This window comes from Miscanthus floridulus, chromosome 6, assembly GCF_019320115.1.
Source record: "Miscanthus floridulus cultivar M001 chromosome 6, ASM1932011v1, whole genome shotgun sequence".
NCBI lineage: Eukaryota > Viridiplantae > Streptophyta > Magnoliopsida > Poales > Poaceae > Miscanthus > Miscanthus floridulus.
The window spans coordinates 68300770-68315474 of record NC_089585.1 but is presented as its reverse complement, the minus strand read 5'-3'; the positions used below and the strand labels follow the sequence as shown (position 1 = coordinate 68315474).

At 42.5% G+C, this 14705-nt stretch overlaps 2 protein-coding genes across 2 annotated transcripts; both read right to left on the bottom strand.

Annotated features, from left to right (window-relative positions):
- Window positions 1–1145: 1145 nt before the first annotated feature.
- On the bottom strand, window positions 1146–4214 carry LOC136460654 (uncharacterized). The gene is made up of 5 exons (XM_066460275.1): window positions 3912–4214; window positions 3661–3824; window positions 3057–3106; window positions 2121–2858; window positions 1146–1341 (listed from the first exon to the last, which is right to left on the bottom strand). Exons 1-4 carry the CDS (start codon window positions 4212–4214, stop codon window positions 2824–2826), a joined length of 552 nt encoding a protein of 183 aa, XP_066316372.1. The 3' UTR covers window positions 1146–1341; window positions 2121–2823.
- Window positions 4215–6434: 2220 nt separating this feature from the next.
- Window positions 6435–10257, bottom strand: LOC136458338 (1-aminocyclopropane-1-carboxylate oxidase homolog 1-like). Its single transcript, XM_066458290.1, has 2 exons — window positions 9388–10257; window positions 6435–6836 (listed from the first exon to the last, which is right to left on the bottom strand). The coding sequence occupies exons 1-2, from the start codon at window positions 10210–10212 to the stop codon at window positions 6576–6578; spliced, it is 1086 nt and encodes a 361-aa protein (XP_066314387.1). The 5' UTR covers window positions 10213–10257; the 3' UTR covers window positions 6435–6575.
- Between the last annotated feature and the right edge of the window lie 4448 nt (window positions 10258–14705).

The following is a 14705-nucleotide window of genomic DNA, read 5'->3' as shown; positions in this document are numbered from 1 at the left end:
GTGGAGAAGAGAGAGCAGGAGAGAGAGGAGAAGCAGGCTGTAAGCTTATAATCGGTTTGGACATGAGAATCAAGAAAGTCTATGAGAGAGACAAGTGGACCATGTATTAACTGTAAAGAACTAACTACTATATGAGTGGACTGAGAGAAGGCTGCAGGGAACCTTACAGCCAGCAAACCGGCTGTATTATTAGCTTTGCTCTAATTGGTGCTTGGGCCCGTTCGCTTTAGCTGGCTTATCAGCTAAAATGTACAGTATTTTCTCTCACAAAAAAACAGGTTCAGCCGGCTTATCAGTCGACTTTAATATCAGCCGAACAGGCCCAATAATTTATATTCACCTTCAACTTACTATCAACCACATATTAACAAGTGAATCTAAACAGTCCACTACTGGACTTGCATGCTGGCCCTCGGCAAAGGACCAAAAACCCTCGGCAAAGGCTTTGCCGAGGGCTGCCCTCGGCAAAGACCCCTCGGGAAATTTTTAGACGGCGAAGGGGTCTTTGCCAAGGGCCCTTTATCGGGCACTCGGCAAAGAAAAGAAGCCGTCACGCGCCGGCGCCGTTGGCGGTTTCTTTGCCGAGGGCCGACCCTCGACAAAGAAATGATTTTTTTTTAATTTTTTTTGCTGAGGACCAGCCCTCAGCAAATAAATTTTTTTATTTTTTTTTAAAAAACCTTTGCCGAGGACCTCCTCCCTGACCCTCGGCAAAGAAATTTTCAGAATTTTTCCCAAAAAAATCTTTGCCGAGGGCTATTGCCAAGGCCCTCGGCAAAGGTTTTTTTTTAAAAAAAAATTGTTTACTAAGGGCCAGCCCTCGGTAAAGAAATAGTTTTTTTTTATTTTTTTTAAAACCTTTGCCGAGGGCCTGCTCCCTGGCCCTCGGCAAAGAAATTTTCAGGATTTTTCCAAAAAATCTTTGCCGAGGGCTATTGCTAGGGCCCTCGGCAAAGGACCCTTCTTTGCCGAGAGCCTTGGTCATTGCCCTCGGCAAAGAGGCAGAAATTTAAATTTTTTTTGTTTTTTGCATTCCATCGACACAAGCATTTCATACATATACATATATATATATATATATCAACCATCACATATATATATATCACACAGAACCCATTTTCTCACAATATATCGCAACCATAATGGTGAACCACAAATCACAATATATTACAACGACAAGTCACATGTTCATCATCATTCACATGTTTATTACGACAAGTTCATGAAATCCAAGCACAAGTCAGAACCATAAACCACAAATATTACAACACTCCACAGCAACCTTCACAAACAGCAGATGAAAGGTCATAGGTCCTCTTTAGGTGATGTGATGCAATTAACCTGCAAGAACAATTTCAAATTAGACAATGGCACTGTATTCTTTCAGCAGTATGTAACACACATGACTACACAAATATATGTACCAAATCTTTTATTCGTATTGGAATGTTTCCGCAATAAACTTGTAAGGACATGCCAATTAGCAAAGGCCTACATCAAGGAAAAAAAAGGAAAAATCCAAGATATATTCATGTACACCACTGCCAATTATGGGGGTCACCACCCTAGAATCCCGACGCGGCCACACGAGTGGGGGCGCGCGGCCATCACCAAAAATTCACTCCGTAGTCTTTGTTTATCTAACTAAAATGCCTTCATGTATGAAAAGACAAATAAGATTTCTTTTTCGTAGGCATAGGTCACTAAAAATTAAGCCGAAGAGCATAGCTGCAACAACATATCCACAACATTCCTTCCACCATGGTGGCAAGCCTAAAAGGTCAGGTGATGTCTGCGAGGTGAATTAGGCTCGTATAGGATCTATATTTATATAAGGAAAAAGTTGGCATGAGTTCAGTGCTGCAGCATAACGTCTACGCCATTAAATTACAAAAGTCAGATGATATGTCCAATTTTGTAAGTGCATTAGGATGTGAACACATAGAAATGGCGGGTAGATTATAAAAAATAACAGTAGGTACCTAGAAATTTCTTTCCCAATTGAAAAGTATATACTGCTCCTTGTGGCTGCTGGGTTATATACTCATATGTAATCATTAATCAAGATGCATCTGATTAGCTTGACTAATAAGAAAAAATAGGAGTTACTATAGGTTTACCTTTGAAACAGGTGGCAAAAGAATTCCACTGATAAGGAAGTTCCTAATCTGTGTTCCAATCACCCACGAACCACACCTTGCAGGTCTGTCTGAAATACATTAGCAGAATAACAAAAATTTAGTAATTAAATAACATCATTGGCATAATTGGGCGGCACTCCATGTAGGGAACTATCAACGTCAAGACTACATTATAAGCAGTTGTACATGTGTATGGACAAAACATAGCTTCCTGTGAGGTAAGCAACATATCAGTCTCACGTCTCCTGCTGGGCTCTGGAGTAGGAACGGTATGGGGAATGGTAGCTCTGATTAGGAAAAGAAAATAATGAGGCACAGAGCACGAATGCACTATGAAAGAGATAGAAGAAAATGGAAACAGACTATTTTGTTTCTAGTAAGTAATAGAGACACTTTGGGTTTGGTAGCGCATATATCATGGATAGCATTTTAAAGTTGCCCCACCTAAACCAAAGCAGCGTTGAAGCTGACTACAAATATGTAGAGGAAAAGGAACAGGCTAATGTTACTACTGAAACCTGAAATGTCTTTGTTTTGCTATGAAGCCTTCTCAAAACTGGATATATGGATCTGGGAGGTATCATTACAGCAATGGACGGTGTACCAAAAATTAGATGGTGTAACAAAGAGAAGGGCAACTGTAAAGCCTACCAAACTTCCCTGCAAGCTCTGGTGCTGAACATCATAAGGGAATCACATTGTTGGTACCATACTTCCCTGCAAGCATATTAGGAACCGTTGCTGTAAATTGGAGTGTATGGAGCAAACCTATATCTGATTTTACATCCTTGAAAAGAATTCATGTATCTAACTGACTCTTGGCATCTGAGACATGATAATATGCTTAATTACAGCACTACAGAGCCTAGTATACCATAAAGGCCTGCAGAAGGCAAACAACATAACTCACAGCACCTGCAGGCGGGCGAACAGATCGAGCTGCGGCCGCTGCGGAGACGTACGGCCTTGAAGGAGTAAACAGCTGTTAATAATGACACCTAAGCGTATTTATTTTCTACAGTACTCTTACATACCTTGATTAAGTAATCTTACCTAAAGTATGTGGAAATAACAGAGCATAAGAACTGATCAGTTGTCTATACACACACAGCTGCTACTAAAAGGACAACAACCAAAACAACTATGACTATAAATTTACAGGAACCAAAACGATCCCTTTTACCCATCCCGTAATTCTGTTGTCCTTAAGCTATCCATATACACTGGTAATAAGCATATGCCCCTACACGTATTGACCATATTGTCATCCATTGAATGGCTAAACCGTAATCTTCACTGGTAAAATGAAGCAATCGCAGCAACATAAATTAGCAAAAAAATGCTTAATTTATAAAGAATCTATCGTACACAGACTGAGCTGCATGAACTGAGCACAGAAGAAAAGCGAAACCAGACATATCCTGACCTGTTGGTGTGGATGGGAGAAAAAACACGTACGTGAATAGAAGATAAAAATTAGATGTGGCATAACCGGCGAGGCCCGCCCAGGCAGCCGCACCTGGGGGGCGCCCGTGCAGGGGCCGCCGCGCCGGGACAGCTGCAGCTGGGGCCTGGCCAGGCCGCTGCGCCGGGGCTGCAACCGTGAGTGCCACCGCGCCAGGGGACCCGTGCCGGATTTGCTGTCGTCGAGTCGGCAGCGCAGTCTGCTGCGGCAGTCATCGCCTGTGCAATGCAAAGGGGAAGATGGAGTGAGAGAGGATCTGGGGGAGGAGTCATCAGACGGAGCAGGACGAGGGGAGGGTCACATACCGGCAGATCCGACCTCGGAGCTTCACTGCCGCACCCGCCGGCGAGGAAGGGGCGGAACCCTAGGTCGGCATCGCCGTGGCGCCGGGGGCCAGCCGGCCAGGACGATGTGCCGGCCCGTGGGCTGCAAAGGCGGACGCGCTGCTTGGCAGCAGTAACCTCGTCGGGGGCGGGGGCGGCTGCGGCGCTCGGTGGGGTGGGCACGGTGCGGAGGAGGGACGAGAAGCGTCGGGAAGGAGCAGAGAGTGGGGAAGGAAAAGCAGAAGCTGGAGTATTTTTTTTTAGAGACTTTTCTCTGTGTGCCATTATAAAAGATCGTAATCCCCTGTGTGTCCCTGAAAAAATTCAGCGGCCTTCAGCGCCACTACTCCAACTTTTTCGTGTCATCCATGCCACTTCCGTCAGTTTGGGCTCTAACGCCGTTAAACTGCAGGTGTGAAAAGACGAAAATGCCCTTAAGTTCAAATATGTTATTAATTTTTTTGGAGCATCTTAACGACTTCAAATGAAAAAACTCAAAACTAGAAAGTTGTAGATCTCGTCGAGATCTATAATTTTCATATAAATTTTTTTTTCATTTAATTTCGCAAAAAAAATAATATGATTTTTCTAAGATATATTAATCATATCAAATCATATTTTTTACGAAATTAAATAAAAAAAATTATATGAAAATTATAGATCTCGACGAGATCTACAACTTTCTAGTTTTGAGTTTTTTCATTTGAAGTCGTTAAGATGCTCAAAAAAAATTAATAACATATTTAAACTTAAGGGCATTTTCGTCTTTTCACACCTGCAGTTTAACGGCGTCAGAGCCCAAACTGACGGAAGTGGCATGGATGACACGAAAAAGTTAGAGTAGTGGCGCTGAAGACCGCTGAATTTTTTCAGGGGCACACAAGGGATTACGATCTTTTATAATGGCACACGGGGAAAAGTCTCTTTTTTTTAAAAAAAATTTCTTTGCCTCAGGCCCTCGGCGCTGGCTCTCGGCAAAGATATTTTTTTAGTTTTTTTAGCCTAGTTTTTTTTGTGCTACAATACATTGTTTTCAACTCAATTTTAAAATTTGGGCCAATTTTGACTTTTTTTTTATATTTCCTTAATTTATTTCGATTCTTTGATTTTTTTCGAATATTTCAAATTTGAACTGCAGGTGGATGGAATAATGCAATTTAGTGATTCAAAAAATGTTATTCATGGTATTTGGTGTATGTTGAGTCCCTATCTATGAACTCGCATCAAATTTCGGGCATCTTCTTCACGTAACATAACGAGAAACTTGTCGGAAAAGTGTTTTTAAATTATATAAAATACATACGAAGTCCAAAAATCACAAAACTTATCGAGGTGTCATGTTATCACATGTGTAGGCTGTGGTAAAAAATTGAGAAGGTTTCGAGCGAGTTGCAACATCGGATGCCTGAAACCCAGACATCTCCACATGTGATCACACGATCATATGTGGAGATGTCTGGGTTTCAGGCATCCGATGTTGCAACTCGCTCGAAACCTTCTCAATTTTTTACCACAGCCTACACATGCGGTAACATGACATCTCGCCAAGTTTCATGATTTTCAGACTTCGTATGGATTTTATATAATTTTAAAACACTTTTCCGGCAAGTCGGTCGTCATGTTACACGAAGAAGATGCGCGAAATTTGATGCGAGTTCGTGGATAGGGACTCAACATGCACCAATTAACATGAATAACATTTTTCGAAACACTACATTGCAATATTCCATGCACCTGCAGTTCAAATTTGACATATTCGGAAAAAAATCAAAGAATCAAAATAAATTAAGGAAATATACAAAAAAGTCAAAATTGGCCCAAATTTTAAAATTGAGTTCAAAACAATGTATTGTAGCACCACAAAAAAACTAGGCTAAAAAACCAAAAAAAAACTTTGCCGAGGGCCTAGCCTGGCCCTCGGCAAAAGGCTTCTTTGCCGAGGGCCTCGCCTCGGGCCCTCGGCAAAGACGATTTATAAAAGAAAATTTGGCCGAAAAACTGGTTCAAAAAAAAATCTTTGCCGAGGGCCTGGTCTAGGGCCCTCGGCAAAGACTTTTTTTAAAAAAAAATTGCCAAAAAACTGGTTTCACAGAAAAAAAAACCTTTGCTGAGGGCCTAACGGGTGGCCCTCGGCAAAGCTTGACGGGAATGGCCGCCGTGACTCAACGGGCCTAATTTGCCGAGGGCATCTTTGCCGAGAGCCGCGGCCCTCGGCAAATCTTTGCCGTGGACCCGTCTTTGCCGAGGGCCGGACCCTCGGCAAAGGCCTCTTTGCCGAGGGCTCCTGTGGCTGGCCCTCGGCAAAGAGTGTCTTTGCCGAGTGCCTGAGATTTGGCCCTCGGCAAAGCACACGTTTCTAGTAGTGGTCACCTGCTAAAAATCAAGTAGCTAAATATTAGCAGTTATTAGCTAGTTAATTTTTAGTGCTAATAGATCCAAATAGGTCCTTAATCACTATGATCATAATTTTTCTTTAGGCAAGGATTGAATTCCATTTAAGGTTCCAATACCAATTACCAAATATGGCTCAGCAGATCAAACGTTACACAAACGGAGATACAACTAGACTTGGGGATGTAGGACGGAACCCCGTCCTTTTTGGGCTGGAGGAGGAGGTCATCATCAACTCGTCATCTCTCCAGATTATCAGCTGGAGCTCACCTTGAATAGATCAATGGACGATCTGTTATGGCCATACTCTCTCCTTGAACTCATGAACTCCGGCACCGTGAAACTCCGGTACCTTGCAGGCTTTTCTGCTGTCACCAGCTCCGGGAGAGGCCCAAAACGGTCGGAATTCTCACGTTTGCCAGGATTGAAAAAGAGGGCAATCGACACCCTGGCATCTTGTGTGGATTTGATGACCACCCTGTGCTCTACGCTCTTTAATTCATCATTGGACACCACCTGCTTGCAGTTGTAGGCACAACAGTTCATTCGTAATTTATATAACAAATATAAATAAGCAACATTTCGGGCGTGGTAGACATGTTCTCGAAAGTCGAACTTTGGCTAGTAATACTTTTTGTTGCAAATGCAATAGTATGAAATAAAGTAAAAAGTATCCTTCTGTAAAAAAACGCTTCTCGTGACTTATAGGTTTCACATGCAAAGACGAATAGAATGAAAACCGGAACTCAATTATATCAGATTGCCCGCCATTGGTAGTTGCATTGCATAAATGTCTATTTGGATGCAAATTACTTTTGTAGTTCCAAAAAGAGGACATGGTTTTGCAAAATACGTTAGTTTTGGAGTGCCATGAAGTGTTTGGGTTTAATGAATCTATAGGTTTCAAAAATCATAGTGTAACCTGGGGATCCACTATTCTGCAATGTGTCTAAATTGTTACACTATTCTGCAATGTGTCTATGGAACTACAAGATTTAGGGCCCATTTGGTAGAGATCGAGATCTTTATAGAAACGTTTCAGATCCAGATTCTATCAAGATACGTTTCAGATAGTGAATTAGAATCACTAGACCGTTTGGCTGTAGAATTAGAATCACTGCGAAACCACGTTTTTAGGGTTTCACATTCATAGGCACAAAATAGAGAATCACTCGAAACAGTTTCTGCAAGAAACATTTCACGTGTATGTTTTTTTTGCATGGTTTCTATTGATTCTTAAAAAGAATCAGAACCGGTTCTGTGTGCCAAACGCACCCTTAAGTGCAACACATATTGTATAGGCTTGTAGCAGAGCAGACTGCTTGAGTTGGTTGGTAAAATGGACACTTGGCTTTCTCTCGGTACCTAATAACCTGGGGCATGTGGTATGTCTATGATACCCTTGCAGGATTTTAAGTAAATAAAATCTAAAGCACGTTTTTTGGGTTGAAATTAGGTTATTTTAAAGATGTAATTTGTCAAAATCTAAAGCACGCTTTAGTTGGTAACATTCTCCCATGTGTTTGGTTCCGAGTCAATGAGGGATGGGATGGTCCTAACCTTGTTTTCTAGGGATGGGACCGTCCCTGTCCCGTGTTTGGTTCCAAGGGGTTAGGACCATCCTCGTTTTGTGTTTGGGATGAGCCACCTCACATGTGGGGTCCATTCGTCATTCTCTATGGTCCTCAGTGGGGACCACTCATCCCTCTTCATCCCCATGGTTCACTCATTTTAATGGAATGGAGTTGTCCACTTGTCCTCGTTTTTGAAGAATATGCCATGAATATTTTCTAGTGGGACATCCCCCATCCCACTTGACTCTCAACCAAACACCACCAAAATTGGGTCCGCCCTATCCCATCCCTCGTTGTTCCACCAACCAAACACATGCATACAATATAGAGCGTGCCACATAAGTTCTCATCACATCTTTGGCGGCCAAAACAATGGCACTAATTATAATAGTCTCTTGCCCCACTCCTGTCAATTAGAAAATTTTGTATGGGCATCCTTTTTAATGGACTCGCCTTATTATCGAAAATAAAACACTTGCCATATAAATTTTGCCACTACTAACCTAAGGTGTGATTACTTAAACACATCAAACTTTGCTACAAAGTAACCCAGCCATAGGTGTGTGGCTACACCTAAGACTAGCCCTTGGACCCAAATAAACCCTAAATGTCGATTCGATATATTCCTAGCTAGCTTAGCTTATGATGTGATTTAATTATTCTGATTTATCAACTTAAATAAAAGTATTATAGCGAAATACTGAAGTAATTCCTTTGTTCAAAAAATATGTCTTTGACTTTTTATGGTAAATGCAATTCCTAGAGTTCTAGGGAAGCGGAACGTCGTAACGAACAGCATTCCGTGTGACTGATTCTGACCACCATTTTCTATGAGGATTTAATTACAGTGTCTAAAAAAATGTGTGATTGTGAAACTATTTTTGAATGCAAACCATACATTATTTTTATGTTCCCAAGCTACACATTTAGAGAGTCTTCGTGGTAAAAGTTTCAAATGTTTGACAAAATATTGATTGAAGCATAAGTATTTTTAACTACTCAGGATATATAATTTATTAATATGTCTAAATAATTTATGCTAATTGACGAAAATTTTTGATCATGGTGAAAATAATACTAGTTAGAGGAAGCGTGTAACATGGAGGACAGTTCCTTGTATTGTAAACATGAACCGCGTTACCGCGAGATCTTGGTTTTGGACCAAATAACGCCCTGTGAAAATTTATTTAGCTCCCAATTCAAAAAAAAAAAAAGCTCCTGAGTCCTGATGCGACGCATCTTTTTTATTAGTACAGTATCAGCCTATTTGTTTCAACTTATTCGTTCGTATCTGACTTATAATCCACGGCTTGAACAATGTTTTTTTTTCACACCAAACCATCCAGCAGTACTTTCAGCCATGGCATATAAGGTAATTCAGTCGAAACGAACCTGCTCTATATTTAATTTGAGATCATCTTGTAATTGTTTATTTGCAAAGATAACATAAGTTAGTGGCATATTCTAACTGCTATACGAACACCAGATTGTACCTTGAGCACGTCCCCGATGTTGACCAGAAACGCGCCGGTGACCGGCACCACGTCGACCCACTCTTCTCCGTTGTCGCGGCGGACCTGCAGCCCACCAACTCCGTCCTGCGCCAGGACCGTGAACAAGCTGAGGTCGGTGTGCTCGAGGCTGCCGACCACCCGTTCGGGCTCCGGACACGGTGGATAGTAGTGGCACGCCATGAGCCACCCTTCCACCTGCATCGCCCGCTCCAGCCGCTCTGTCCCAACGCCGAGCGCCTCCGACAGCAGCCCGGCCATCTCCTTCCCGAACGCCGTCAGCGACCTCTGGTACTCCTGCAGCACGTTCCGGCAAGCCGCGGGTAGGCGACCAAGGTCGGGCTCCCCTGGGCCGAAGCGCACACGGAGCGTGTCGCGCCAGGGGAGGAGAGGAGCGCCCCGCTGCGGCGCGATGGGGATGGTGGAGTAGGTGACAGCACCGCCCACGGGCTCGATTGAGTAGAACGCCGAGCGGACGGTGCGGGGCTGCTCGTGGAACGCCCTCACCGCGGAGACTGCGGAGTCGACGATGCCAGCCGGGACGCCGTGGTTGGTGACGTTGAAGAAGCCGCACGAACATGCCGCGGCGCGGACGAGCGCAACAGTGTCCCGGCGCGGGAGGGAGAGGTCGACGGCTGGGATGGCGAACGCTGTGGTCGTGGGTGACCGCGGCGATGGCGAGGTGGGCATGAGGAAAATTGGTGGTATGGGGTTGACGCCGGACTGGACGAGCCCGCGGACGCCGGCTCGGGACTGATGGAACACGGCCACCGCGGCCGCGGTGTCGTAGTCCTCGGCTGCGGCCATATCCTTGATGGCCAAAGCTGGCTTCTTCGTGCTGTTGCTGGATTGCTGGCAGCGGAGAGAAAGGAAGGCAATAAGAAAGAGGTGGTTATACATAGAAGCAACCGACGGGGAAAGAAAATTATTATATGATTTATTTAAAGTTGCCATGCAACTTATAAACTTCTATATTATTGTAGAATAGACAATCACTACGTGTTGTTATGCAGCCAGCAATGATTACCCTTCACTACCAGATTAATTGAGAATCTTTTTAAACCGGTAGCGAAAACAAATATCATTATTGGTACAAACTGGCATAGTTATCTGCTAATCTTCACTATAGAAGGCCATTCGGGCCGCCTGACAAGGCTCGGCATGGGCTTGGGCTAGCCATGGCCCGTAGTGACCGGGCCAGACATGGCGGACACAAATTTTTTTTTTGCCCTTAAGGGTATATGCTTCCATTCCCATTGTCGTTGGATACACATTGGGATGGTGCACTGCCTCTAGTGCATCTGTCCCAATGCGTATCCAACGACAATGAAGATAGAAACATATGCCTTTAAGGGTATATTTAACTTTCCCCACGGCGATAGGGACGGGGTTTCCGATCTTTCGTTAGATTTACGATAACTATCGGTTTGGTGGAGAGCGACACACCGATCCAGCTTTAGATCACAAAGACCCAAACCCTATAACCTTAGCACCACGTTTTCTCTGGTTGTCAACCGTGTCACAATCCGGTTGACCACGCTGAGAAGGCTAATCCCTGCTGCGAATCGAAAAACATAAGCAAGAACAGAGAAAACACAACTCAAATAAAGTGATTGCGGATATATGATTAAGCACTCGAAGTTAGGGTCTCGCAAACTAGTAACGATGACTGTTCAATGACACATTGATCTAAAGCAAAAACCAAAACCTAACGAGGGCGGTGGTCACTGATTATAAGGTCTAAGGGTCATCGCTTCTCCTGGACGTGCCCCCTAACGGGCTCAAAGATGATACACGGCCCAACGGACCAAAAGATGGTGACACAACACCCTGACAAATTCTGGACGCTAACTTGTTTCGACGATTTCCTTTGACTCCAGTGGAATTTAGACCTAAAACTAAATCTATTGGTTAGCTTATGAATTTTTTTCCATCTAAATTCCAAAGGTGAAGATGTCCAAAAAATCAAAGACACTTGGGGCTAGAAGCCACGGGAATTAGAACATGTATAGGGTAGAGTCGTGCGCGTGCTCTTTTCTCCATTCCCCTTTTGCCCACATGGATTTTGGGATAGAGTTTTTAGTGAGGCGCGCACGTATAGGTTGTGAAGGGCAATCCTCGCAACAAGGTTTTGAGTTGTATTTTGCCTCTTATTGTATGAGCATCTACTCGATCATGTAGTACCAGCCATAACCTAGTAGCGGACAGGCTACTATTGGGGGAGCCCATATTCATATGGGCCAACTCCCCTAGAAGAGGCTCAATAGGGGCTAGTGTAGTGGCTTGTCAATTTTACCCCCACCAAGGGATCACTTGTAAATTATCATTGTCTATATACAATGCCAAGAGGATGAGGGAAGGGGCACTCACCCACTGATATTGCAAACCCTAGCCGCTGCCTACTCTACTCTCTCTCGACTCTCCCCTTCTAAACCTGTCCGGGAATCATTTTCCCAACAACTAGAAGGATACCTCACGCGTTGACACGGGATTTTCTTAAAAATAAATCTGTTATATATATAGCATTACTATATGGTATTCTATATACTGTGTATACATATATGAATTTGACTTGCATGTTATTTATTGTATTGGATCTGATAAAAAAAATCAGTAAGCTAATAGAAGAAAAACCAATAGAATATTGGATTACATTATAGAGGAATATGTGATAAAATAAATAGTGTATGTAGATGACTTATATGTTAATAGATTAAAGATTTAAAGGAAAACAATCTATTGAATTGCAAATATTGATTCTGATAGAAGGAAGCTCCTGTGTATTTCATCCACACTCTTAGTCGCTTCCAATCTTTGCTGGATTGTTAATATGGGTGTAGAAGATTGCAAAAGCATCCTCAGTTTTATCTCGGTTTTGATTGGTTTTGGATTGAATGGATATTTCAGTTAGTTTTATTGGTAGAGAAACTATGATACAACTTTCTGTCTTGTGTCTAGAATTGCTTTTATTGTGAGCATGATCCCTGCTGTTATAGCTTATTTCTTTTTTGTTCCTGAGTTTCTGAGAATTGGTCCCAAGTCATACATAGGCACAAGCACAACTGGTACAGTGGTAGGAATAATTGGCTTTATATCAACTTTAATAGACATGCAATACCGTATGCAGTTGAAGGATGACAAATATAGTGGTTACCAGCTTATAGTTGCTGCTACTGCTTTCATTAGAACCGGTTCCTCATTGTATGGCACCATTTGGGAATACAAGCTAATATGGTACAAGGTATGCTATCCTCCCACACACAAACCTTTTTGTATAATTAAATCTAAGTTAAACTGAACAAGTAATGTCAACATTTCAGATTACAACCGTAATGCTATGTGGTTCTCGTCTGTTTGAGGCGCTGGAACAAATCTATTTCTTCCGTCATGGTCCTACTCCTACACAAGCTAATGCTATCAGGCGAGAATGGTATTAATGTACCGTTGATACAACATAGCCCTGATATTGTGGTTGGTGGAGATGTTGCAAGTTCAAGTGCAGAGACGAACATGGTGACGATGCATGGTCCTGCTCCTGCACTATTGCTACAATCTGACTACAGTTATGTCTGCCAATGGCAATTCTTTTCAGTAGGCTTCACTGGAACTAATGGGTGGTTGCCCAAGTCCTGAATACAACAATAGTGGGGATGTTCCAGGGAAAACCAATGAATTCAAAGAATCTAAAGAAAGCAAATCAGAAGACAAGGCCCATGAATTTGAAGGGAGTCAGATTAGGGTGCCTATAGAAGAGGCTGAAAGAAATGGTGTTCAAAAAATGATGCAGGCTCAAAATCATCTCCTCCAGTATCAAGATATGAATGACAGTGAACTCCCTCAAAAAAAGCCCAACATCATCAAATGAAACTAATGAAGTTGTGATGTAAACAATGGATAAAGCTCTGAAGAAGGATTACAATGAAAAGGGTACAAACCATACTTAGTTTACTGTTGTTGTTACATATAGTTTGTTTTATGCCCAAATGGTTCCTGAGCAGTCTAATACCAACTCAAAATTGAAGTCATTAAATATTTGAATCAAGGTAGAGTACATTTTTCATAGTTACAATACGAATGGTCATGAACTCGAGTTTTTAGCAACTCTAAAAAATAATAAAAACCCTAATCAGGGTAGAACACATCTATGGTCTTTGTTTTGAGAGTAGCGGGTATTAGACCTTTAAGGAACTACCCACAATATTTACAAGGACCAAAGTTCATGCCCATGTGGGTGGCCCCTCAATTGGAGCTTGGAGGATGTACCTTGCTTGGTTTTCTTTCTCAAGTCTCAAGTGTAGCTTGCAAATTACTAGGTTCTCATTAGTACCAACTCAAATCAACTTTTGTGCAAGTGACATTTATTGCTTAGGAAAGCTAAAAAATAAAGAAATTGCAGAGGATATTTTTACTTTTATGGTGAGTAGCCTTTAGAAAATGCATGCTGGTGTACTTTTTTCCTGACCAATTCAGGGGAGCAAGGCTCCACCTACTTCATTGAACGAAAGAGCTGCTTGAAGCAGCTCGGATCTTTACATGGGTGCTGCCTTGGCATACCAGGGGATGGGGTTACAGAGGAGGTGAGGGAGAGAATGTATGCTGGTGTACTGGAAAATGGATTCAAACTTATGGCAAAGTTTGATGGAAGGTTAATCAGATTGTATTAAGTTCTACAGGAGGTAAGTTGCAAATAGTAAACACCAATTCTTGCTTGATAGATTAGGCCTGAATCTGTTGCAAATTAGGGGCCATATGGGAGACCTATGAGTTTTAGATTCTCCTTGAGAATTGGTCCTCGATAGCCAAATGGGGTCAAACACAACTAGATTCTGGTAGGGATCCAACAAGAGTTGCTTCTCCATTTACACTCCACGCTGGGAGCTAAAAAAACTGCTCCCACCTGAAAGCCCTAGTTTGGTTTTGGCTAATTAATGAAACCTAGTGTACTAACCCTTGTCATTAAGTGTTGTATATGAGATAGGGTGGTACACACTAAGTGGTGGAGCTAGATGATGGTCATAGTAATGGAGGTGACCAAAAGATGGTGATCAAGTGCTCCAACTTGGAAAAGAAGAAAGAGAAAAACAAAATGGGCTCAAGGCAAAGGTATATTTGATAGGGCCATTTTGTTTTGCTGGTCAAGATGCAATAGAGTGCATGACCAAGTTTAGGATAGATAATCGTACTATAAAGAGGGAAAATATTTAATTGCAATGGTTATCTAGTGCCACTAAGTGTGAGTTCATTTGCATATGCATTGCGCTTAGTGACATGGTGAAAGGTCCTAAAAGGCTAGAGGGAGG